The sequence below is a fragment of the Triticum aestivum genome, chromosome 5B (assembly GCF_018294505.1).
Source record: "Triticum aestivum cultivar Chinese Spring chromosome 5B, IWGSC CS RefSeq v2.1, whole genome shotgun sequence".
NCBI lineage: Eukaryota > Viridiplantae > Streptophyta > Magnoliopsida > Poales > Poaceae > Triticum > Triticum aestivum.
The window spans coordinates 660,089,510-660,116,152 of NC_057807.1; the positions used below are offsets into that span (position 1 = coordinate 660,089,510).

The window sequence follows — 26,643 nt, forward strand, 5'->3', positions numbered from 1 at the left end:
CCAGCTGGGACAAGCGGTTATGCAGCCCAGACATTTTGAGTATGTGCTCACTGACAGAACTATTTTCCTCCATCTTACAACTGTAGAACTTGTCGGAGACTCCATATCTCTCGACCCGGGCATGAGCTTGGAAAACCATTTTCAGCTCTTCGAACATCTCATATGCTCTGTGTTGCTCAAAACGCTTTTGGAGCCCCGATTCTAAGCTGTAAAGCATGCCACACTGAACGAGGGAGTAGTCATCAACACGCGACTGCCAGGCATTCATAACGTCTTGAGTTGCGGGGAAACCGGGTGCTTCACGTAGCGGCGCATCTAGGACATATGCTCTTTTGGCAGCTATGAGGATGATCCTCAAGTTCCGGGCCCAGTCCGTGTAGTTGCGGCCATCGTCTTTCAGCTTGGTTTTCTCTAGGAACGCGTTGAAGTTGAGGGCAACATTAGCGTGGGTCATTTGATCTACAAGACATATTGCAAAAGTTTTTTAGACTAAGTTCATGATAATTAAGTTCATCTAATCAAATTATTAATGAACTCCCACTCAGATAGACATCCCTCTAGTCATGTAAGTGATCCATGATCCGAGTGAACTAGGCCGTGTCCAATCATCACGTGAGACGGACTAGTCATCATCGGTGAACATCTTCATGTTGATCGTATCTTCTATACGACTCATGTTCGACCTTTCGGTCTCTTGTGTTCCGAGGCCATGTCTGTACATGCTAGGCTCGTCAAGTCAACCTAAGTGTTTTTGCATGCCTAAATCTGTCTTACACCCATTGTATGTGAACGTTAGAGTCTATCACACCCGATCATCACGTGGTTCTTCGAAACAACGAACTTTCGCAACGGCGCACAATTAGGGGGAACACTTTCTTGAAATCATTATGAGGGATCATCTTATTTACTACCGTCGTTCTAAGCAAATAAGATGCAAAAACATGATAAACATCACATGCAATCAAATAGTGACATGATATGGCCAATATCATTTTGCTCCTTTTGATCTCCATCTTCGGGGCGCCATGATCATCATCGTCACCGGCATGACACCATGATCTCCATCATCGTGTCTTCATGAAGTTGTCACGCCAACGATTACTTCTACTACTATGGCTAACAGTTTAGCAATAAAGTAAAGTAATTACATGGTGTTTATTCAATGACACGCAAGTCATACAATAATTAAGACAACTCATGTGGCTCCTGCCGGTTGTCATAATCATCGACATGCAAGTCGTGATTCCTATTACAAGAACATGATCAATCTCATACATCATATATATATATATATATATATATATATATATCATTCATCACATCCTTTTGGCCATATCACGTCACAAGGCATATGCTGCAAAAACAAGTTAGACGTCCTCTAATTGTTGTTGCATGTTTTTACGTGGCTGCAATAGGGTTCTAGGAAGAATGTTTCTTACCTACGTCAAAACCACAATGTGATATGCCAATTTCTATTTACTCTTCATAAGGACCCTTTTCATCGAATCCGATCCGACTAAAGTGGGAGAGACAGACACCCGCTAGCCACCTTATGCAACTAGTGCATGTTAGTCGGTGGAACCTTTCTCACGTAAGCGTACGTGTAAGGTCGGTCCGGGTCGCTTCATCCCATGATGCCGCCGAAACAAGATCAGACTAGTAGTGGCAAGTAAATTGACAACATCTACGCCCACAACAAAATTGTGTTCTACTCGTGCATAGAAACTACGCATAGACCTAGCTCATGATGCCACTGTTGGGGAACGTAGCAGAAAATAAAAAATTTCTATGCTTCACCAAGATCAATCTATGGAGTCATCTAGCAACAAGAGAGAGGAGTGCATCTACATACCCTTGTAGATCGCGAGCGGAAGCGTTCAAAAGAACGGGGTTGATGGAGTCGTACTCGTCGTGATCCAAATCACCGAAGATCCTAGTGCCAAACGGACGGCACCTCCGCGTTCAACACACATACGGTTGGGAGAGACGTCTCCTCCTTCTTGATCCAGCAAGGAGGAAGGAGAGGTTGATGGAGATCCAGCAGCACGACGGCGTGGTGGTGGAAGTAGCGGGGATCTCGGCAGGGCTTCGCCAAGCTCAGCGAGAGGGAGAGGTGTTACGGGGGGAGAGGGAGGCGCCAGGGACTAGGGTGCGCAGCCCTCCCTCCCCCCTCTTTATATAGGGGCCTTGGGGGAGGGGGGCTCCTAGAGATCCAATCTCAAGGGGGGGGGGCAAAGGGGGGGACTTGCCCCCCAAGTCAGGTGGGGCGCCCCCCACCCCTAGGGTTTCCAACCCTAGGCGCAAGGGGAGGCCCAAGGGGGGCGCACCAGCCCACCAGGGGCTGGTTCCCTTCCCACTTCAGCCCATGGGGCCCTCCGGGATAGGTGGCCCCACCCGGTGGACCCTCGGGACCCTTCCGGTGGTCCCGGTACAATACCGGTGACCCCCGAAACTTTCTCAGTGGCCAAAACTGGACTTCCTATATACAAATCTTTACCTCCGGACCATTCCGGAACTCCTCGTGACGTCCAGGATCTCATCTGGGACTCTGAACAACTTTCGGGTTACCGCATACTAATATCTCTACAACCCTAGCGTCACTGAACCTTAAGTGTGTAGACCCTACGGGTTCGGGAATCACGCAGACATGACCGAGACAGCTCTCTGGCCAATAACCAATAGCGGGATCTAGGTACTCATGTTGGCTCCCACATGTTCCACGATGGTCTCATCGAATGAACCACGATGTCGAGGATTCAAGTAATCCCGTATACAATTCCCTTTGTCAATCGATACGTTACTTGCCTGAGATTCGATCATCGGTATCCCAATACCTCGTTCAATCTCGTTACCGGCAAGTCACTTTACTTGTACTGTAATGCATGACCCCGTGACCAACCACTTGGTCACATTGAGCTCATTATCATGATGCATTACCGAGTGGGCCCAGAGATACCTCTCCGTCATACGGAGTGACAAATCCCAGCCTCGATCCGTGTCAACCCAACAGACACTTTCGGAGATACCTGTAGTATACCTTTATAGCCACCCAGTTACGTTGTGATGTTCGGTACACCCAAAGCACTCCTACCGTATCCGGGAGTTACACGATCTCATGGTCTAAGGAAATGATACTTGACATTAGAAAAGCTCTAGCAAACGAACTACACAATCTTGTGATATGCTTATGATTGGGTCTTTTCCATCACATCATTCTCCTAATGATGTGATCCCATTATCAATGACATCCAATGTCCATAGTCAGGAAACCATGACTATCTGTTGATCAACGAGCTAGTCAACTAGAGGCTCACTGGGGACATGTTGTGGTCTATGTATTCACACATGTATTACGATTTCCGGATAACACAATTGTAGCATGAATAATATACAATTATCATGAACAAGGAAATATAATAATAATCATTTTATTATTGCCTCTAGGGCATATATCCGACACATGTGGCACACGAAATCAAAACGAACAAATCGCTGCCCCCTGCGAAAGAAGAAACACAAAAAAAATTTGTGGGGGGTGAGGGGAGGGAGAGGAGGTGAACGACACACCTCGGAGAAGAATGCCGAGCAGAGGGACAACCTCTACCGGCTGTCAATCTACATGCTGAAGGACAGGAAGGGAAGATGATGATCGATCTCGCGAAGAAGGAGAAGGAAGAATGGAGAAAAGAGGAAGGAGAAACAGAAATGGAGTAGTCTCCATGCGAAGCAAAGTGATAGAAGAAGCAGTCCATGTGAAGCGACGAAAGTGGCATGGATTTCTTCCACGAGAGGCATGACCGTGCCTCTCAAAAAAGAAAAAAAACATATATTTTTTCGTTCCGCAAGAGGCATAGTCACGCCTCTCAGAAAAGGAAATGAAAATGTATTTTTATTTTTTCCCTTCCACGAGAGGCACGGTTGTGCCTCTCGAGAAAAAAACATGTTTTTTTCGTTCTGTGAGAGGCATGGTCGTGAATTTTTTCCTTGCACGAGAGGCATGGATTTACTTTTCGTGGAGGCGATCGTGCCTATTGGAAAAGGGAATAAAATGTGCTTTTTTCCGTACACGAGAGGCACATATTTACTACTCATGAAGGCACAAATGTGCTTCTGCGAGAGGCATGGTCGTGCCTTTCGAAAAAAAAACATATTTTTTTCGTTCCGAGAGAGGTACGGATTTACTTCTCATGGAGGCATGAATTAGTTTTCACGAGAGGCATGGTCGTGCCTCTTGAAAAGGATAAAAAATATGTTTTATATTTTTTTCCTTCCGTGAGAAGCATATGTGCTTCTCGTGGAGACTCGGATATACTTCTGCGAGAGGCACGGTCGTGACTCTCAGAAAGGAAAAAAACACGTGCCTCTTTGAAAATGAGAAAAAAATGCTTCCGATTTGTTTTTTCCATGAAAAAAAGTTTGTAAAAATCTATTAACATGAACGTAGATTTGAAGACCTCGACACGAGGAATCCAGTTATGAAAATGGTTCAAGATTTGAACACACGATTTAAGAGATAAAACATTTGAAGAAACGAATCCATGAAAAAAAACTCTTAGGTTGCGACAAAGTAGGGCACATACAACGCATCACTTGTCACAATCTGATAAAGTGAGAGAGTGATATTTGCAAGAAGTAATTTTTTTAGAGATGCAAGGAGTACTTCTTAATTAGTTTTTTTGAGATAAAATATTCTTTTTGTAGGGGTTGAGACAAAGTACTCCTTAATTAGTTTTTTTTGAGACAAAGTACTCCTTAATTAGTAATTTCGTAACAATGACTAGTGATGTAAACTCGAATCGGGCCTTCCTGATATCCTTCTGGGCCAGGCCGACACAAGCCTAGTAGGCCTGTCCTGGTACGTGGGCCGAGAGAATTGGAAATTGGGCCAGGATGGGCTCTGCGGAGAACTTCTAGCTGGCCCGACGCATTCGCCACAGTACGGAAAGCGAATAAATGCCCTGCCCCCCCCCCCCCCCCCCCCCTGGCTCCGCACTTACACTTCCTCGCCGGTGAGGAGGCGGCGCGGCCCGGCGCGGCGGAGACCACCACACCCCACACGGGGAAGAGACTCCGCCTCCACCTCCGCAGCTATGGCCGCCGCCGCGAGCCCAAGACCAAGTACGATCGCCAGCTCAGGTAACGCGTCGGCGCCCTCCACTGCACCCCGCCCTCGGTTGCATCTCCGCGGCGTGACTGGTGGAATCACGCTCTCCTCTCGGGCCCGGTTTCGGTAGGGGCGGCGTGTGGTCTAGGGTTCTATGCTTCCGCTGTGATTCGGCCTGAACTGTCCGAGGGAAGCGGGTGCCCTGCTTCTAGATTCGAAGGCCTGTCGCGGGCCTTGCATTGCAGTCGGGGTGGCTGTTGTTGTTCGGGATTTTGAATCCCTGTTTGGGTCCTGATTGGAGCCAGTGTTTGGTTTCTGGTTCAGACGACCCTACTTGTTATGTTTATGATGATGTTCAGAACTTCAGATGAATCGTGCTTACATGGGTCATGGGTGGTTCGAGTTCCTGTGCATATATGGTACAATAACATGTTGACTGTCCACATTTTTGTAGCTCTTTTAGTCTGCACAGAATTTTGAAATTGAGCTATTTGGAACCAGCAATTCAGCTTATTCAAACCTAATTATCCATGACATCAGGATAGCAACAACATTTACTGACACAAATCTTTGGTGCTCATCATTGCAAACCAAAACTATAATTCATGACAGTCTTTAGTTAATTAATTTAATATGACCCACATTCTATTGTATGGCCTTCTGCCCTTCACTTTTTCTCAATAATGTCTTACAATAGATGTTCATTATTATCTGCTTAAGTTTCTCCCTACAAAAGCTTATGATGAACAAGCATGTACATATATTGAAAGCTACATGGTCTTGTAAATATGAAGTACAGGATATGGGGTGATCAAGGACAGGCTGCACTGGAGAAGGCTAGCATATGCTTGCTTAACTGTGGCCCTACCGGAACTGAAGCGCTGAAGAACCTTGTGCTTGGAGGAATAGGGAGTGTTACTGTTGTTGATGGCTCCAAAGTCGAACCGTCAGACCTGGGAAACAATTTTTTGTGTAATGCGAATATGCGATGCTGTTCCTTCCGTTCCTTCAATTCATTTCCGTAAAAGTGATGGAATTCATATTTACTGAGTACTCTGTATTTCCGTACAGTGGATGAAGGGTGCTTGGGTCATTCAAGAGCAAAATCTATCTGTTATTTCCTACAAGAGCTCAATGATGCTGTCAAAGCCAAATATGTTGAGGAGTCTCCAGCGACAATGATAGATACAAATCCTTCCTTCTTTTCCCAGTTCACTGTTGTCATTGCGACACAGGTATGTGTTTTGATATACTCTTAATATAAGCTGCAAACATAGTGATTCATTTGCTGATGCTTTCTGTGTAGAGTTTTAGCTGAATGAACACTTGCGTTTTTTTTAAGCCAAAAAATTGAAGTAATCAAAATCTTGGATTGTAGATTAGGCGGTTTGTAGGGTCAGGGTTATGCATTAGATATATATAACTGAATAACCTATGTAGCTTATTTTCTATTACAAATAGTTGTACGCTGGGAAAGAAGTGAATACTTTTGTATATTTAAAGCTGGGAAATATATGGATCGTGGTGGGTGACTACCTGAAATGCCTATTTCATATTAGAGAATTTGATGATTTGAGCCTGTGACCACGGATATTAAGCAGTGTTTTCAACCTGCCATGTTAAAAGTTGTAACAAGTCTTTTGTTTTTTGAGGAAATAAATTAAAGTTAGATAAATATATTTATCCTCTCACATGTTTGGAAAGCAATACTACATTTGTTTGCAACTTGATTAAGAAAAAAAAGTTGGTCAAACAACCAAATATATATTTGGAAGCTGTTCAATCAAACAGGGTTACCATAATCTAGTGTCAGATAAGTGTCCTCTTAAGGTGAATTGGCATGACACTTTATCTAGTTATATGCAATATGTTACCATAATCCAGTGTCAGTCTGTCAGTAAGACTTAAAGTGACCGCTTAAGGCGAATTGGCACGACACTTTATCTACTTATGCAAATATGTGAGTGAACTTCTCATAACATAGTGGTCTCAAGAAAATTGTTACTAGTAAATCTCCCGACCCATATAGTTACTGGAATTTTCATTTGCGCCAAAATTTCATTGCACTATGCCCAATGCAAAATAAATAAATAAATGCAGGCTTCTGAGTTAGCATTAAATTAAATTTCTCTTAATGTTCCCTTAAGGATCTACTAACTGCTGTGTGCATAAGAAAATATATGATGTGGTCCACATACTTCATATTTGGCCATGTTTGCAATTGATTATTTATCGAATAGACTGATGATTCAAATGTTTGGTATGTTGTTGTTAGCGGCAAACCTGTTTTCAGTTACTTCTCCCGTACTTTTGTGAATGTAAATGGAAGAAGAGTTTTCTAGTTTGCTGTTGAAGTCTTTTAGCCAATTTCTAGCAAAACATGTATATGCAGTGTTCCGCTGATCCGCTCTCAAACTAAGTTACTAATACCAAAGTTTTCACTACTGCAGCTTCCTGAGAGTTCTTTATTGAAATTAGATAGTATCTGCGGGAGCGCAAATATTGTTTTGGTTGCTGCGCGTTCATATGGTTTAACTGGCCTTGTCAGGGTCAGCATCAAGGTACTCACGCAGGACTACTTCATGCATGAGCCTTAGTTTGTATGACTTGTTAACAATGTTTGGTAGTTAATTATGCTCTGGGAGCCTAACCGTCTTGGGAGAGTCCTGGGCCAAATCATTTTGAGAAAGTTGACCTTTTTCCTTGCAATTTGTTATTAGGAGCACTGTGTTATAGAATCAAAACCAGACCACTTCTTGGATGATTTGCGGTTGCACAATCCCTGGACTGAACTCAAGCAGTAAGAATGTATTCATATCTTGATTGTTCACAGAACAAGTTGCATGATAATTATTTCATTCTCAACGAAATATTTGTTGCCGACTTGCTATTGACTTTCAGATTTGCAAAGTCAATTGATATATGCGACAAGGATGCCGTTGTGCACAAGCATACTCCATACATTGTTATCCTCGTGAGGCTTGCAGAAAAATGGGCAGATGCGCATGATGGGCAGTTACCTTCGACCAGGCAAGAGAAAAGGGAATTTAAGGTACATGTTTTTTGTTTTGTTTTGCTGGCCGAATAATTGAAAATAAATTCTAGGAGTTTCTGATTGTTGACAAAGCTACTGTTTTTGGCAGGACCTAATTCGAGCCCATATGCTTAACGTAGATGAAGACAATTACAAAGAAGCAGTAGAATCTTCATACAAAGTTTCAGTAACTCCAGGAATCAGTGAGTTGATTTATATAATTGCTTTCGTGAATGTAACTTTAACATGATTCACAACTTACTTTTCTTAGTACTGTATGACAAAACTACTTGAATCACTGTGACGCTACCGAACTGTGGTCTACATATATAATTAGTGTGACCTATGTGCCCCCACAACCTGTTCATACTAAGCATTTACATAGTTTGCATTCGGATTCGTAATGGTTTAGGCCTCTTCCAGCCCGTCGGTTGTGTTAAAGTATACTTAAATCACCTACCGAATATTGTTGTGATTCGGTTAGCATCTCCTTTGGTCTCCAAGGCTTGTAACCCTATATAATGTTAACATATTGGCGCCCTAGGTGTGGCGTTTTGGCCGAAACACATCGTTTACTTGTTATCAATTTCCAAACCACGACCCTCCATTCGATCTCCACCAACACCATCGCTATGTCCACCGCACCAGGGACCAGCCCTTCCCTCGCCACCCATACCCTCCCCGCCACGATCAACTCCACCATCCGCGCTCATCTCCGCCCCCATGCCCGCTTTTGCCTCACCGGCGATGAACGTGGCTAGCGTTCGCACCCACGTGTCGGTCACCCTTAGACCTCCACGCCTCCAACTTCTCAAAGTGGCGGATGCTGATCCGTATTCTCCTTGGCAAGTATGCCTCCTTCCCAACGTCAACACCACCATCGTCGACGCCGATCGCACCCTAGATTGGACTTGCGAGGACTACATCGTCGAGTCGTGGCTCTATGGCTCCATCTCCGATGAGATTCTCGACATCATCATGGCGGAGGATGAGACGGCTCAAGATGCATGGGCGCTCATCACCAATCTCTTCCTCGACAACCACATGACACGTGTCGTCTACCTCGAGGTGGAATTTTGCGGCGTTTTGCAAGGTGAGCTCTTTGTCACCGTGTACTGCCACCGCCTCAAGGCTCTCTCGGACGCCCTTAGCGATGCCGACACTCCCGTCTCGGATCAAACACTCGTCCTCAACTGTTTCCGCAGCCTCAACCCTTGCTTCTCCAACATCACAACCATCATCACCATGCAAAACCTGCTCCCGTCCTTCGCGCATACGCGCTCCCTCCTCACCTTGCGTGAGACCCAGCTCGCCAACTCCACGACGATGAGAAACCAAACCGCTCTCTACGGCGGCGCCCCCTCCCACGGCTCCGGCAACTCTAGCTACAACCGCTGTTCGGACCGCGGCTACGGGAACCAGAGTGACAACAACTACAATGGTGGTCACCATGGTGGCAACCGCAATGGCGGTGGTAACTGGTGCAAGAAGAACGCTGGCAGCAACCAGCTCCGGCAGAGGAAGTTCCGGAGGCAACTTGAACGGCGATGACGATGGCAACACCTACCATAGCGCTTCTCATACGGTCGGTCCGTGGGTGTGTTTCAACCCATACACGGGCCAGGACAAGCAACCTCAGGCGCCCCCGACGATGGGACCCAATAGCGGGTTGGTGCCGAAGGCTTGACCATGCAGAGGGGTGAGCGAGATGAACTCCTAGGCACAGGGGGCATCGCCGAGGCCGTGGACCAAGTAGGCCGGCCCTGCGGGTCGCATCGCTGGGGGCGCCTGAGGCTGCTAGGTCTGGCCCGTGTATGGGTTGAAACACACTCACTGAGCAACCGTAGGAGGAGCGCCATGGTAGGTGTTGCCGTCGTCGCCGCTGTTCCGGTTGCCGCCAGAACTTCCTCCGCCGGAGCTGCTGTCGGCGTTCTTCTTGCGTCAATTACTGCTGCCGTTGCGGTTGCTACCATGGTGACCACCGCCGTAGTTGTTGCCGCTCCGGTTCCCGTCGCCGCGGTCCAAGACACGGTTGTTGCTGGAGTTGCCGGAGCCGTAGGAGGGGGCGCTGCCGTAGAGAGTGGTTTGGTTTCCCACCGCCTTGGAGTTGGCGAGCTGGGTCTCACGCAGGGTGAGGAGGGAGCGCACATGCGCGAAGGACGAGAGCGGGTTTTGCATGGTGACGATGGTGGTGATGCCGGAGAAGCAAGGTTGAGGCCACGGGGACAGTTAAGGACGAGCGTTTGATCCAAGACGGGAGTGCGGACATCGCTGAGGGCGTCCGAGAGAGCCTTGAGGCGGTGGCAGTATGCAGTGACGGAGAGGTAACCTTGCACAAGCCCGCGAAATTCCCCTCGAGGTAGATGACACGTGTCATCTGGTTGTCAAGGAAGAGGTTGGTGGTGAGCACCCACGCCTCTTGAACCGTCTGGTCCTCCGACATGATGATGTCGAGGATTTCATCGGAGATGGAGCTATAGAGCCATGACCGGATGATTTAGTCCTCGCGAGTCCAATTTAGGGTTTGGTCGCCCTCGGCGGTGGTGGTGTTGATGTGGGGAAGGAGGTCATACTTGCCGAGGAGAACACAGATCAACATCCGCCACTTTGAGAAGTTGGAGGTGTGGAGGTCGAGGGTGACATGCACATGGGTGCGGACGCTAGGTACGTTCGCCGCTGGTGAGCCAGAATTGGGCATGGGAGCAGAGATGAGTGCGCCGGTGGTGGAGTTGATCGTGGCGGGGAGGGTAGGGGTGGCGAAGGAAGGGTTGGTCCCTCGCGCAGTGGACATGCCGGCGGCGTGGTGGAGATCGAAGGGAGGATCGTGGTTTGGAAACTAATATCAAGTAGTTTAGGCCAAAACACCACACCTAGGGGTGCCATCGTGTTAACATTGTATAGGGTTACAAGCCTTCGAGACCAAGGGAGATCCTAACCGAATCACAACAATCTTCGGCAGGTGATAACATTCCTATACAAATCAGCTATACAAAACTATACTTTAACAGCGTCACATAATTACTGAATCGTAACATGCAGTTGTTTGTGGATGCGCCCACATCGGTTTCTTTTTAAGAATAAGAACTTATCTGCTTCAGGCTTTGTTCTAGATAGTGTGATTGCTTGGTATTAGTGATTTGAGATGGTTGATCAAAGGTAACCTGCTTTGTTACAGTGTATTTGAGTACTATCTGACTGTCCTGTAAAAATTAACAGTATTGTCACCTGGTATTTTTTGTCATTTTGAACTGTATATGAATACCGACTCACTTGCTGTTCTCTATCCTGTCCGTACCAAGGCATGGGTGTCAACCGTATATGAACACCGACTCACTTGGCTGTTCTCTATCCTGTCAGTACCCACCTGATGGTAGCACGCTAGATGTCACTTAAATAATGTTAGTCACGTGCCATCTGAAACGATTTATTACATTAATTGTTGGAAAAAAATTGTCTTCACGATTTACTCTGAATAGTCTTATTTCCAGATGATGTGTGTTCTGTTATTTATTTGATACAGGAAACACAGCTATGCAGAATGAAAATTCTGACTCATGACCGTTTTCTGCTAGGTAATGAAATCCGTCAGATAATTGATGATAGCTCCTCTGAAGTCAATTTTTCTTCTTCAGATTTTTGGGTTTTAGTGTCTGCTTTGAAGGTATCTTCATTATGATTCGCAGCATAGTAGATGTGATAGCCCATGCTACTTTAATATTCTGTTATATGAAATAGCAGCCGTTCTTGATACTCTTTGATGTTGTTGACACAAGTTCAGAGAGCTGTTTTTTTTTTTTTGTGTGTGTGTGTGTGTGTGTGTGTGTGTGTGTGAAGTGTAAGCATCAGCTGAAGCAGATGACAGGTAGTTCATAACTTGTTTTTTATTGGGTAAAGCCAAGCTAAAGCCACGTATGAGTTGTGTTATACTGAGAGGACCCATTTAGTAGTGCAATAAGCCTATATGCGTGAAATGTGGGGAGCTGTTTAAAAAAATGAATGTGAAGTGATGAACTATTCACATACAACTGTTACCTGCTGAAGTGGCACAGGGTTTCCTTTGCCCATCTTTTGTGCAATCATTTGTCTTTCTTACCATGGTTTCCTTTTCTTAAGTTGCATTGCCTTCTTTCCATTTTACAGGAATTTATCACAAATGAGGGTAATGGTGAGCTACCTCTCGAGGGAACAATACCTGATATGACATCACTTACCGAGTCAGTTTCTTGCGACACTATCATCCCTCAGGTTCAAGTTTGTTGGCATGACTGTTTCTTCTATTGCATGAATTTTGTTAAGTATTTGCTTTCTGACCAATGCAGGTATTATGTAAGCCTACAAAAGATTTACCAAGCTAAGGCTGAATCTGATTGCCTTGCCATGGACCATCGTGTGAAGAGTATTTTGAAGCGGATTGGTAGAGATCCTGAGTCTATTTCAAGGGCATATATCAAAACATTTTGCAAAAACACTAGAAAACTCAAAGTAAGATGCTTTCTTAAGGGGCATATATATTTGTAACTTCTTTTTAGTGATTGCGTCAACTATATGTGCTCTCATTGTTGAGTGGTTTCTGTTCTCTAGGTCTGTAGATACCGCAGTATGGAGGAGGAGTTTAGCTCTCCAGTCCTATCTAAAGTTCAAAAGTACTTTGCCGACGAAGACAGTTGGTCAGCATCTATTACTCTTATGTTTCGGCTTCATCTCTTCATATGTAATTAACACGGGAAATTATTATACATGTTCCACATTCCATGCTATTAGTATTACTCCATATTCTGTAACATTGTTAGTTACTCCCTCCGCCCCATAATGTAAGATGTTTTTTGACACTACACTAGAGTCAAAAAACGTCTTACATTATGGGACGGAGAGAGTTTCTTTTTGACAAATATGTCATTCTAGAACTTGCCAATTCATAATGCCGTAGAAATAGCATTTTTTCAAGGCAATAAAGCATTTTTTTGTGGAACTACTGTAACACGCGGCCCTTGTGTTTATCTAGCGTAGCGGCATGAGTTTATTTCTTGTTAAAAGTAAATGTTCTTTCAGCAGACCATATTGCAAAATGCATTGCAACTTTTGTGCACACATTGGTATATGTCTCATGATCAGCTTTGAATTGTGCGTGACTTTATGTTGGAGTTGTTAGCCTCTGGTTTATTTGCATTCCTTTTGTATGTTCTAAATGAGTTAGCTTCTCTAATAACAAACAATTTTATTGATGCAGCTACGCAATGAACTTCTATGTTCTGCTACGTGCTGTTGACCAGCTTGCTGCCAGCTATAACAGATTACCTGGAATATTCGACAGGTACATGAGAAAAATGCGCATTCACGTATGGTGATAAGTATGATATCATGCTTTTAACGTTGATCCTGTTTTTTATAATACTGATAAAGCATTGGGTCCACTAGTGAGATTGTTGAGGATGTTCCTAGGCTGAAGGCGGCTGCTGTCTCGGTGCTGAGTGACATGGGTTTGAAGGGAGCATCCTTGTCTGAAGACCTGGTTGCTGAAGTGTGCCGTTTTGCGGGTGCAGAGATTCACCCCGTTGCTGCCTTCATTGGCGGAGTGGCCTCCCAGGACGTAATCAAGGTATGGTATCCTATCTTCACAGAGATTTATTGAGCTGGAACATGCCGGGTAGTAATCAAGGTGTGTGTGTGCGCGCGCTTGTACCTTTCTAACGTGTTGTATCCGCGCCCCTTCTCCAGCTGGTGACCAAGCAGTTTGTGCCGCTGAATGGAACATTCATATTCAACGGAATCGACCTCAAATCCCAAGTCTTGGCCTTATAACATGGCTTGCTATCTTCTATAGCATTTTGGAACGGTCATCCAATTGGTTGCATACTTGAGTAGAACTAGAAGACTCTGCGTCACGGCTTTGGTGCAATGAGAGCATTTTGTCCATTTATTGGGATTTGGACTATACTAAATTTCGCACCGAGGTAGTGTAATTCGCACAGCGCGTAGTTTATGTGCCGGTTGGGAATCAGCTCTATATGAATTTGTAGCATTTCCCCCCTTTTCTGCCGTTCCTCCTTGCTGGCAGTGGAATGTGAATTGGTGCCTAGCTATGTGGCGGCTTCAAGTGTCTTCGTGGCGAAGCAAATATTTCTTGATGACGAATCTAGGCATCTTTGTGCCCAGCGTACAGTTGAAATAGTTGATGGAAATGGGTTGGTGTGTCGCTCTCGCAGCAGGGTCGCAATGCAGGGTCGGACAAGGAAACAGTCGTCCTATGTACGGCCAAAGTGGCACCAGGAAGCAAGCAAGCAAGATGCAGATTGCAGTCTGCCTAGCTACCAGCGACCAACCATGCAACAGAAGCAGCACCAGGAAGCAATGGGCTACGTGCTGCTTCAGTTAATTGTGTAGTTACATTTGCATGCTTATTCAGTTGTTTGGTTACCTTTTCCTAGCATTCTGTCAGCACATGGATAAATTATTTATTGCGTTTACTGGGTTTTGAACCCTGTACTTCTTGGTTGTAAGTTTATGCATCTAAGGCAGCACATTATACGTCAACAATGTGCCCAGCAGACACTAAAAAAAAGTGTATATAATGGTTTTGTGACAGAACACGGGGCCGGCGGAAATTGCCTGGTGCGTCGCTCTTGCGATGTGCTCTCTCTGCACCTGGCGTTGTATGTCAGCATCTGGAACAGGGCCGCAATTTCTCGCAGGGGAGGGGACGACCATGAAGCGAGCGGTCTGCCCATCGGCGACCAAGCACTAGCTAGGAAGCAAGATACAGTCAGGCTGGGATTTTGTAGTGGATCGACATGCTGCATGTGCGCAAGCTAACAAAACCGATTACGTGCTGCTTTGGCTGCTTAATCACATTTTCAAAGTATAAAAGCGCTACTGCATCATCAAACTGCTGCCTCATCCCTGACACATCTTCAAATAGATGTGAAATCACCGACGTCGCCGCACACTGATTACTGATACTGCTTAATTTTACGGTGTGATGAGTACGGAGTTTGCACACTCGCCCGGTAAAGATACTTGTCTGATCAATCCAAAACTGTTAGACTTGGGTATGCATGCATGGGTCAAGACCCCGCGTCTTCGATCAGGTTGGATGCACGTACAGGTCCAGGAGTTGGACATGTCGAGAGATAATTAATTAATTAGCTTTTGCGCGGCCAAGGACAAGCATAACCGGTTGCGCACACTTGCCCATCATGCCCGAAACTTGCCCGAACCTGCATGTCCAGCATATGTCTATCATATCAAGAACGAAGTAAGTACTCCCTCCGTTTCTAAATATAATTCTTTTTAAAAAAATTCAATATGAACTACATACGAAGTGAAATAGGTGAATCTCACTTTATAATTCATCTATAGACATCTGTGTCTAATCAACATTTTGAAATTTCTAAAGACTTATATATAGAAATAGAGAGAGTAGTACGCACCTTCTCACTGCACACTTTGAGACGTACACAAATCAGAAAACGCATGCTGTGGGTTCAAATACACTCTACTATCTAACGTGTTCTATTTTTCTTTTGCGCAGATATATTAACAATTTAAGAAGCACAGAATCGCCACCCACACAAACAAATTACTAACATGCACACACATCTATGCTGACGTCATCTCGCATTCATGCATGAGCTTGCAACGTAGTGCCTCTTTTCCTTTTTCTTTTTTGCAAACATTCTTTGACGCAATTACCTCGCATGTGGGTCGAGCGTTGAGATCGAGAGTATTGAGGCGGCCGGGCTAGTTTTTTTAAAATACTGTACAAACGCAAGCGCTCATATACACACGCTAGTTGCACAGTCAGAGTGAGTTCGCAGGCACGACTATGTACGTATTCGAGGCGTAATTGAGCACGTAAGTACCTGCCGCTACAATCTCGTCGTTTACGTAGGCATAGGGGTGGAAATGGAGAGATCGAGCCCAACGTGCCACTTGCCAATCTAAAGGGAATCTGCAACTTGCCACAATATACCATTCGATCGTTCCTCAAAGAAGAAAAAAAACATTCGTCCCGTTTGAACAGGCCTTGCCTACTTGGCCAGCTGCATACGAAATAGACCGGCACTGGCCTGACAACGAGTGTATATGTACGTAGCACCAGGGCGTACACACCAACACGACACGACACGGCCGTACGTGTACGTAATCAGTCAATGCCGTGGGCAGTCCGCACGGCATGCTGGAAGCATATATTGATCAGATGTACGTGTTCGTGGCCATTGAATCGGAATTGCTAAATATCAGTCGCCTGAGACTTAAGTTTTTTTTCCTTGCATGTTATGTCATTTGACTTAAATTTGATTAAGTCTGAGTCTATGGAGACCTAGCCACACCCTGATTGAATTATTGCATTTGGAGGAGTGGGATGCACGGTCGAATGAGCAAAATAATTTTCTTCCGTGAACGATTCAGACCGAGCAAATTTCCCAATAACCGAAACTCTAATGAGCTATAGATGAATTCGTAATTACAAGATCAACCAATTAGTGAACCTATATACTGTGTCATATTTACATGCCCGTCCACACATTAGGAAACAAAGCGTGTCGTCCTTCTTTCCAGCTAAGCTAGCTGCCTAGACGAACAGCTCGAGCAAGACGGGTGGCTGGTCGGCGGCGGCCTGGTGGTGACCCGCCTCCTCTTGATCTGGCAGCAGCGCGGTCCACCGGTCGCCGGCGTCACTGAGTGCTGCTATCTCCTCGCGGTGCCGCCTCATGTGTCCCCCCAGTGCCTGGCCCATCTCGAACCCAACTCCGCAGATGCGGCACTCGTGCCGCTGCTTTTTCCGCTCCTTGATGCCCTTGGCGACGCCGGCGCCGAGCTCCAGCCCGTGGCGGCCGCGGAGGTGGCTGGTCCGGTGCCCGCCCAGCGCCTGGAACGTAGGGAAGGCCCGGCCGCACGTCTTGCACACGAACTCCCCCTCTCCCGACGTCGCCACCACGGCGCCCCTCCTGCGCTTGGCCGGCGCACCGGCGCCCGAGTCCGTGCTCAGCGACGTCACGGCAGAAGACGTCGAGGAGTCTGTGCCAAGCGACAACGCCAGCGACACAGTTGGCTCCTCCCCTCTCGCGCGCTTCATCCCAGCTCCCATGGATTCGCTTTTCGATTTCCTGTCCTTGGTAGGCTTCCACAGCTTAGCTTGCTGTCGTGTGAGAGAACTAAGAAGCGAGAAGGAATGTTGATCGGCCGGGGCGGCGTGGTTATATATCGGCTGTGTACTACGCACGACGCGGTAGCTTGGTGGAGCTTAATTACGTTACGTGGGTGTCAAGTTGGTGTGAGGCTAGGAAACTAACCGCCATTTTGTTTGCTTCGACTGAAAAGCAACCGAGATTCAGCAATCTACTCCACCCTAAGTAAACTAGGGTCAAGTTCAATTTTTTTTAGTAAACTAGGGTCTTAGTATTGTGATGACACCGCCGGCGTAATTTACTTACCGAGTGCGCAGCTTGAGGTCCTATGTTAATAATAAGGGTATGTACAATGGTTCTATCTTAAGACTGCCACGTAGGATAATTGATGAGGTGGAAGGGAGAGAAATCATAAGAGAAAGCTCGTTTTCTCTTATTTAAGAGAAGACAAAGAGATGATCTCTTAGCATAATTTGTCTCACCATACTTTTAGAAATAGCTAGTTATTGAAGATGAGACTAAGAGATGACCCACTGTAGACATATTTTTTTTTATCATCTCTAAACTACATGCAAGACATAAGATAAAACTATCTTATCAATCATTGTCCATGCCCTAAGTACTCCCTTCGTCTCAAATATAAGAACGTTTTTAACACTTATGGGACGGAGGGAGTAAACCAAATGCTGGATCACCCGTGCGCCCTCCCTAAAATAGTGCTTGTAATTACCTTGCCGCGTGAGCACATGGTTTGCATACTTGCCTGTAAAAATGCTCAGTATCTTCTAATCAGTCCAAAACTACTAGCTAGGTTCAGATATATGCATGCATGCATGGTGAAGACTTGGTCGTTGACCTGAAGATTCGATGCCCGTGGACCGACTGCATATTGATGATTGGCTTCAGTTTGGACAGGCATAACCGTGTCAAGTGCGGAACCTGCACAAGGCATGGACGAAACTTGTCCGAACCAGCTGTCCACTATCCAAGAACTAACCAGGAGCAACGTCGATTGGGACATCAAGTAATTAAAGCCAGATTATATCCTCAAATCACCCTTACATATCATTTGCGGGAGTCCGAACACTTTTTGCCATCTAATTATATCCTCCAAGTGTCCAAAAACATGTTTGGACGTCCAAACTCTCACAAAGGAGGGAGGGAGGGGGATTTGGGAGTATCCAGACATCCGTCTAGCTAACCAAAAGCCACCACGTCGAACCATTCGCAAAGGCTGCCAAGCACACACCTGCCAAGCCGTGCCCAGCCGCTCGATTGCCTCGCGATTTGCGAAGTTGTGGAATCCCGCACGAGGGCATAGTAAGTTTAAAGTTTCGGTCGTTGAAACTTACAATTTTACATCTAAAATTTGCTTGTATTTATGCTCAACTAAATTTTGGCCGGTTCTAACCGCCCCTAAAGTTAGTGGAGTAAAACATAATTTTGCATAAATTCAACCTAGTTTCAACCAAAATTTACATACATTTAAACATAAGTTCAACATAGATAGTCTTGGCAACCGAACATTTAACATAAATTCAAACTTAAACTACACTAAACTTAAACGACACTAGACTACTACTCATCTTCATCGGCCATAGTGGAGGTCGAGCCCATCTTTCCCGAGAGGCCACAGTCGGCGAGACATGCGTCCGGGCTGGTGTCGTCGTCGTCGCAGTCGGGGAACATACTCCACCACTCCTCGACGTCGATATCCTCTTCTCCGCCCTCCTTGCCGGCCTCCTCGCCGCCTTGCACCATGTCGTCGGAGATGACGATGACCTCCCCGTCATTGTCGGTGAATATATCGCCCGCTCTGCCTCCATGAGCTCGGGGTTACTGGCGGCGGATATCCTCCATGTACGCCTCGTCGGCGGCCTCCGCCTCGAGGCACTCCCTCCCCTCTGGGTCCTCCCGAGCCATGGCTGCGCTCACCACACCCGGCTCCAGTGGGATGAGATGGACCGACGCCATCCTAAACAGGAAGTTCAGCTTCGCGGCAGAGCCATGGAACCAGACTTGACACCGGTCGTATTCCATCGCCGCGACCTCGGCCGTGTGGAATGATCTGGCCCACTTTCTCTAGTGGGTCTCCCGATCGGTGATATCCACCACCCATGTCCCCCACAACCGTTGCCAGACACGGAGGTATGTCCTCTATGGCAGCCGCGGCGAAGGAAGATCCGAGAAGTCGACGAACCAGGTGGGAGCGGGAGGATTGAGGATGTGCCCCTAGACGACAAACCACGGGCATGGCGGATCTGCTGCGGATCGGCGGCGAGGACCTTCGGCCACCGCGTCTAGCCATTGGGTGGAGAGGAGGCAGCGGGGAACGGCGGTGGGGGGAGGGGGGGGGGGAGGGAGGAAGTGGAGGGGAAGAGAGAGCGAGATTTTTTACTCGGTCGTCGAGCGGTGGAGTAAATATAGGGAGATTCGCAGCAGCCGAGTATAGAGGTATAACCGGGATTTTACTCCTCTAACTAGTTATTGGGGATCAATTAGAAATGCCCACGATGCACTATCAGGTTGGCTAGTCTTTGACACCTTTGTTGCCACACAAATCGTGCAACTCATTGCTATATTGGGAGGGCGAATTCATTAGGGAATCAATAACATCCGAACGTGCCTTTTTTTGCGTTTTCGGGCCTACCACGCGAGGAGCAGTTCGTCAACTTTGCACGAATCTTGGCGTCCGATTGTTGCCACGTAGGACAGCCACCGCCGTTCGGGCTAACGGCCCCTCGCCATGAATGCCTCCCCACACCCCCTTGCGTCCACTTCATCGGGCAGTTGGCGTCCACTACGGCGAAACCACCGGAGCAGGCTCCCATTTCCCCTTCCCTCCCCCTCCTGCTCCCATTCACCTTCCCACTCATTCTTATCCGCCCGCTCTAGCGCTCTAATCCAACCACCCCTTCTATCCGTGTCTCTGGCGGCTCATCGACAAGGGGTTGGGAGTCGATGGATATCTCCTCCGTACGCCGTTTTTGTTGGCTGGGGCTCGTGATTCTGCCACGAATTTTGTTCTCTTTTCATCCGGTGCGAAGATCTTCTGCCGGCCGGTCTTGTCGTCTGTGAGGCGCTGAAGGTTGCCGGGGGCTTGTCGCAAAGTCGCATAAACACGGGCATTGCTCGTCGGGAAAATCATCTCCATCAACTGTGGAAGCTTCTTCTACCCGTAGAGGTTAGTCGGTACCACCGCCAATTTGTCGCGCGCTTATGCTGAATCCCGTGCCGTGCAATTTTGATTGTCCCATGGGGTTTGTGTCGTGGCAGTTGCTGCTGGCTTGCGTGGTCTTTTGTGGGTGGTCGTTGATGGTAGAAATGCACCGTGGTTTACCTTATTTTATTGCGCGGGCATCTGCTAGTTGTAATATTCCTTTTCAGCAGTCGTTGTGATGTTAATTTGTTAAGTTATTTGGTTCAAATCGACGTTGTCACTGTTAGATCCAGTGTGGTATGGTTACATCCAGCGGGGTTGGTTGCTAGAGACCTGTTGGTTGATGTAGAGATTTAGGACTTTGTGGATTTGTTAGCAAACACAATGCCAATTTCGATACAACATTTTACTCAACTAACTGGATCTGTATGGCAATTTTAGTGCCGACCATATTGTTATGGATGGCAACCTTTTCATTGTCATCATCCGTTTGTAGCTCATCCCAAAGTATGATGCATGGATTTTCTGTACTTAGCTGATATCAACTTTCATTTTAGTACGCAATGACCACAAGTCTCGGTTGATGCATTTACTTGCTTTGATGTCAATTTTAATGTGCACTGTACAATTTTGGATGGCAACTCTTCATTGTCACACCAGATGAATTTTCTGTACTTAGCTGATATCCGTATGGCAACTTTCATTTTAGTACGCAATGAAAACGTTGATGCATTTACTTGCTTTTGGATGGCAATCTTAATGTGCACTGTGAAATTCTGGATGACAACTTTTCACTATCATACCAGATGAACACATTCCACACTTTGGTGTTGTATGAATTGTGTGCTTCATTGTCAGTTAGATGGCAACTTGTCATCTTGTTAATGCATTTACTTTATTTTTCTTGGATGGCAACTGTGGTGACATACACATTTATTTTCATTTTTACCCACAACTTTATTTATAAATGACATCTTTAACTTTTTCATATGACATGATGACTTTGTAACAAGTTACATTAAGATGGCAGTAAAATAGTATATTTTATTGACATTTATATGGCAACTTTAAATATCATACCAAGCGAAACTCACCTAAGTGATTTGAAGCACCAACTTATGGTGATAATCACTATGTCATGCTTTTAATGTTGATCCTGTTTTTATAATACTGATATAGCACTAGGTTCACTAGTGAGATTGTTGAGGATGTTCCTAGGCTGAAGGCGGCTGCTGTCTCGGTGCTGAGTGACATGGGTTTGAAGGGAGCATCCTTGTCTGAAGACCTGGTTACTCAAGTGTGCCATTTTGCGGGTGCAGAGATTCAACCTGCCGCTGCCTTTATTGGCGTAGTGGCCTCCCAGGAACTATTCAAGGTATGGTGTCCTTTCTTCACTGAAATTTATCAACCGCGGGTATGTTGGTAGTATCTTGTGTGGGCGCACTTTATCTTACTGACGTGTTGTCCCCCCCTTCTTCAGATGGTGACCAAGCAGTTTGTGCCGCTGAATGGTACATTTGTATTCAACGGAATTGGCTTCAAATCTCAAGTTTTGGCCTTATAACATGGCTTCTCATCTTCTACGGCATTTTGGAATGGTCGTCATCCTATAGGTTATACTTGAGTAGAAATAGAAGGTACTTTGTCCATTTGCTGGGTTAAATTTCGTACTGCTTTATCTGGTGGTTGCGAATCATCTCTATGTGAATTTTTGAAGCCATTTCCCTTCTCTTTTGCTGGTATGAATACATCTACCGTTCCTACTTGTTGGTAGTGTAATGTGAATTGATGCCTATGTGAATGTAAATTTGTGACACACTAAGCCTTCACGGTGAAGCAAATCTTGCCTACATCTTTGTGCCCAACATATATACTTTAAAATAGTTTATCGTAAACGTGTATGAAATAGTTTGTCGTAAAGAAATCCTAAGGTTTTGAGGCCGAGTCTGTTGATGATGAAACTGGCTAGTGCGTCACACTCGCATTGTGATTGATGATGCATGTGCAACAGCGTCGCAATTTCTTGTTGGGCAAGGAAGCAGACCGCCTATCGACGACTAAAAGCAAGATGTGCCTACCGGCGACCAAGCATGCAGTGCAGAAGCAACACAAAGCAATGGATTACGCACTGCTTCAGTCGTTTGGTTACGTCTGCTTATTCATTCAGTTTTTTTTTTTGAGAATTGCTTATTCATTCAGTTGTTTGGTTACTTTTTCATCGTGTAGTTGTTTACTTAGTACAGGTACTACTTAGGAAAAGGCATTTGTGTTGTGCTGAGCTCTGCTTTTCCATGAAAGGTAGAGCACGTAAGCACCGACGTCGCCTCGCATGCATCTAGATAGGACCAGAGAGCCGATGTATCTATTGGTTGGTATATATATGTGCTAGTTAGTCTCTGTCAGCACATGGGTAAACAGTGTTGCAACATGACAGTTAATTACGCCCACTGTTTTACCCGAGTCATGCATGTCTTCAGCAGTAACGTAACGCAGTACTCCGTTCCGTTCCAGAAACACAAGGACTGGTATTATGGATCGATTGCTCGATGGTGGCACCACCGTACCGCATAATTTGCCCACTGCATGCAGAGTTTGTGTCCTAGCACAAGGTTTGCACGCTTCTTAGTCAGTGCAAATTAAATTAAGCGCGCTTCTGTGTGAGTCTTGTTGGCTAAGAAAATCTTGCTTGATGACCAATCTAAGCACCTCGGAATCCAATCATGTGCTCAACAGACACTCGAAATAGTACTATCATGGTTTCGTGGGAAGAGCGGAAATTGCCTGGCGCGTCGCTCTCGAGCGCGAGGTGCTCTTTCTGCACCTGACGGTGCATGTCAGTATGTGCAGCAGCGTCGCAATTTCTTGCAGGGGACGACCATGAAGCGGTCCTGACCACCACCTATCGAAACCAAGGACCGGAAGCAGGACGCATGTTAGTCACCAAGCACTAGCTACCACGAAGCAAGATGCATTCGGTTTGGGATTTTGTAGTGGATCTACAGCATGTGCACAGGCTAACGTAATCCATTACGTGCTAGTCTAATCACTCGTTCTTCGTGGATGAACTTGTTTAATCAGTGGTATACTTGGGGAGAGAAGGCATGTGTAGGCGTAGCGAGGAGAGGTTCCATGGGAGGGAGAACGTATGCACCGACGTCGCCGCACACGGCGCACCGCACCGCCCTGACCAGAAGCGATGCATCGGTCGATGTACTTCTAGTCTAGACAGTCTCTGTCAGAAGATGGACAGTGAACGTACGGTGTTTTCTCATAGGCCAAGACACACGAATATGGCTTATCCAGCTATGTCCAGATGTTCTCGGAGCAATTGTCGGCATGGGATGTTATGGATTCATCGTCCATTGATCGATGATGGCACCGTACTCTGCCGCGTCATTTATCGGGTGCATGCATAGCTTGTAGTATACCAGTACTCCACCGTCTCTCCCAATAAACAATTATAGTACGTAGTTTTATTACCTTACCGTGTGACTACAAACTGTAATTTCACACTTACCAGGTAAAGATACTTGTCGTCTAATCGATCCAAAACTGTTAAACCTGGATATATATATATGCATGGGTCAGGACTCTGCGTCTTTGACCAGGTTGGATGTATGCCCAGGACGTCGACATGTCGACATTAGCTTTTACGCGGCCAATGACAAGCTTAACCGCGTCAACTGTCCAGACTCAGGCATATAGTTTGGATAGAGACGTCCGTCATTCCTGTAATTATCGGATCACTCACAACGAAACTTGTCCGAACCTGTCTAGCATATATCTAGTTGTGCAAGCAGCTTACCTAGCAGTCATGCAGAGCACGACTACGTACGTACTCGAGGCATAAATTGAGCACGTACCGCTACGTTCTCATTGTGTATGTACTCCCTCCGTTCCGAATTACTTGTCGCACGTATGGATGTATCTAGATGTATTTTAGTTCTAAATACATCCATTTCAGCGACGAGTAATTTGGAACGGAGAGAGTACTTCGTAGGAATGAAAAGGGAGGGATCGAGCACAATGTGCCACTTGCCAATATCTTGAAGGGAATCTGCAACTTGCCATCAGTTGGTCAAATGCTTATCGTACCGCCACAATATACCATTCGTCCCGTTTGAATGAATAGGCCGGCCACCTTAATTAGTGCTTGCCTAGTTGGCCAGCTGCACGCGTGCGAAACAGGCCGGCACTGACCTGACCACTACTCCAGTGTATGGGTACGTACGTAGTCAGTCAATGCCGTGGCCGCTGCCGCTTCCGACGAGCTAAAACGGAACCACCCCGGCCGGCCGGGAAGTTTCATTCAATATAATCATTGCATTCGCAGGAGCCGGATGGTGGAATATACAAAATAATTTTCTTAGTTTCGAGTGAAACCAATGAATGGACGACGATCCAGACCGAGCAAAATTTCCAATGACCGAAACTCTAACAAGCTAGCTATAGCTATGAATTCGTAATACAAGATCGCCCAATGAACCTATATACGCCATATTTACATGTCCATTAATTCACGCATTAGGAAACGAAGCGTATCTCCTTCTTTCCAGCCTAGACGAACAGCTGGAGCAAGACGGGCGGCGGCTGGTCGGCGGCGGCATGGTGCCCCGCCACCTCCTGATCCGGCAGCAGCGCGACCCAGCGATCGTCGGCGCCGCGCGGCGCCATCTGCTCACGGTGCCGCCTCATGTGCCCTCCGAGCGCCTGTCCCATCTCGAAGCCGAGCCCGCAGATGTGGCACTCGTGTTGTTTCTCCTCGCGCTTTTTCCGTTCCTTGATGGCTCTGGCGACGCCGACGCCGAGCTCCAGCCCGTGGCGGCCGCGGAGGTGGCTGGTCCGGTGCCCGCCCAGCGCCTGGAACGTCGCGAAGGTCCGGCCGCACGTCTTGCACACGAACTCCCCCTCCCCCGACGTCGCCACCACGGCGCCCCTCCTGCGCTTGGCCGGCGCACCGGCGCCCGAGTCGGAAGACGTCCCGGCGGAAGGCGCCGAGTCCGTGCCCAGGGACAGCGCCAGCGACATGGTTGGTTTTGGTTCCTCCTCCCTCGCGCGCTTCATCCCAGCCTCAGTGGATTGGTTTGTGGATTTTGATCCCTCGATTTCCCGTCCTTCGTGGGCTTCCCCAGCTTAACTTGCTGTCGTGTGAGAGAAGAAGCGGGAAAGAATGTTGATCCGACGGGGCGGCGTGGTTATATATAGGTTTACGACGCGGTAGCGTGGGTGCCAAGTTGGTGGGGGTATGGCAGACAAACCGCCATTTTGTTTGCTTCCACTGAAAAGCAATTGTGATGACACCGCACGGCGTAGTTTACTTACCGAGTGCGCAGCTTTGGTCCTATCTTAAGTAAACCAAATGCTCGATCACCTGTGGGCCCCTAAAAACTAGTGCTAGTAATTACCTTGCCGCGTGAGTAATTACATGCATGATTTGGATGCTTGCCCGTGAAAATACTCAGTATCTTGCACGCATGGATGGTGAAGACTTGGTCGTTGACCTGCATGCCCAGGACATGGACGTGGACGTGGACGGACTGCATGTATCTCGAGTTGACTGGCTTCAGTTTGAACAGGCATAACCGTGTCGACTGTCAAGACTCGCGAGGGACGTCGTTGCTGCATGCACTTTGTCTTTATCCAAACCTGCATAAGCCATGGACGAAGCTCGTCCGAACCAGCTGGCCAGTATCCAAGAACCAACTGGGAGCAACGTCGCTCAGGACATGAAGTAAGCCAGATTATAGCACATGTATATATACGGCTACCACACCGCCCATTATCCTCTCTCTAGCCGGTATGAATACCTGTACCGTTCATACCTACTGGCAGTGGAAGTGAGTTGGTGCCTAACCGAAATATGCAAGTCTTGTTGGCTAAGAAAATCATGGTTGATGACCAATTAACCGAAGCACCTCATATTCGATGATGTGCCCGGGCACACCCTTAAAAAAAGTCGAGTCCGTCAATGCGACGGGAGGAAATTGCCTAGCACGTCGCTCTCGCAATGTGCAGTGCACCTGAGGATATATGCATGTAGCATGTGCAACAGCGTCGCGGTTTCTTGCAGGGCAGCAGGGTACGTGGACTAGGTTGAGATTTTTGTAATGGGTCGGCATTGCACGCATGGGCACAAGCTAACAAAACCGACTACTGTGCTGCTTTGGTTCGATCACTTTAGTGGAGCGGTGTAAGTACTAATTTGTGTTTTCCCCTT

General features: G+C 46.8%; 3 protein-coding genes across 3 annotated transcripts; 1 reads left to right on the forward strand and 2 right to left on the reverse strand.

Moving 5' to 3' along the window:
- Positions 1 to 5,915: 5,915 nt before the first annotated feature.
- LOC123113979 (NEDD8-activating enzyme E1 regulatory subunit AXR1) lies at positions 5,916 to 13,767 on the forward strand. The gene is made up of 12 exons (XM_044535326.1): positions 5,916 to 6,076; positions 6,176 to 6,339; positions 7,555 to 7,665; positions 7,825 to 7,904; positions 8,006 to 8,156; positions 8,248 to 8,341; positions 11,711 to 11,799; positions 12,279 to 12,352; positions 12,458 to 12,620; positions 12,720 to 12,805; positions 13,366 to 13,449; positions 13,539 to 13,767. Exons 2-12 carry the CDS (start codon positions 6,283 to 6,285, stop codon positions 13,765 to 13,767), a joined length of 1,218 nt encoding a protein of 405 aa, XP_044391261.1. The 5' UTR covers positions 5,916 to 6,076; positions 6,176 to 6,282.
- A 2,771-nt stretch (positions 13,768 to 16,538) lies between these two features.
- LOC123117482 (zinc finger protein ZAT5) lies at positions 16,539 to 17,288 on the reverse strand. Its single transcript, XM_044538227.1, has one exon. It carries the CDS (start codon positions 17,224 to 17,226, stop codon positions 16,711 to 16,713), a length of 516 nt encoding a protein of 171 aa, XP_044394162.1. The 5' UTR covers positions 17,227 to 17,288; the 3' UTR covers positions 16,539 to 16,710.
- A 7,487-nt stretch (positions 17,289 to 24,775) lies between these two features.
- LOC123117483 (zinc finger protein ZAT12-like) lies at positions 24,776 to 25,680 on the reverse strand. The gene has a single exon (XM_044538228.1). The coding sequence runs from the start codon at positions 25,488 to 25,490 to the stop codon at positions 24,984 to 24,986; it is 507 nt and encodes a 168-aa protein (XP_044394163.1). The 5' UTR covers positions 25,491 to 25,680; the 3' UTR covers positions 24,776 to 24,983.
- Positions 25,681 to 26,643: the final 963 nt, after the last annotated feature.

Coding starts and splice junctions, on each gene's coding strand:
- LOC123113979 (XM_044535326.1), top strand. CDS start 6,283: ATGATAGATACAAATCCTTCCTTCTTTTCCCAGTTCACTGTTGTCATT. Junction 11,800..12,278: donor TTTTAGTGTCTGCTTTGAAG/GTATCTTCATTA, acceptor TCCATTTTACAG/GAATTTATCACAAATGAGGG. Junction 12,353..12,457: donor GATATGACATCACTTACCGA/GTCAGTTTCTTG, acceptor TGACCAATGCAG/GTATTATGTAAGCCTACAAA.
- LOC123117482 (XM_044538227.1), bottom strand. CDS start 17,226: ATGGGAGCTGGGATGAAGCGCGCGAGAGGGGAGGAGCCAACTGTGTCG.
- LOC123117483 (XM_044538228.1), bottom strand. CDS start 25,490: ATGAAGCGCGCGAGGGAGGAGGAACCAAAACCAACCATGTCGCTGGCG.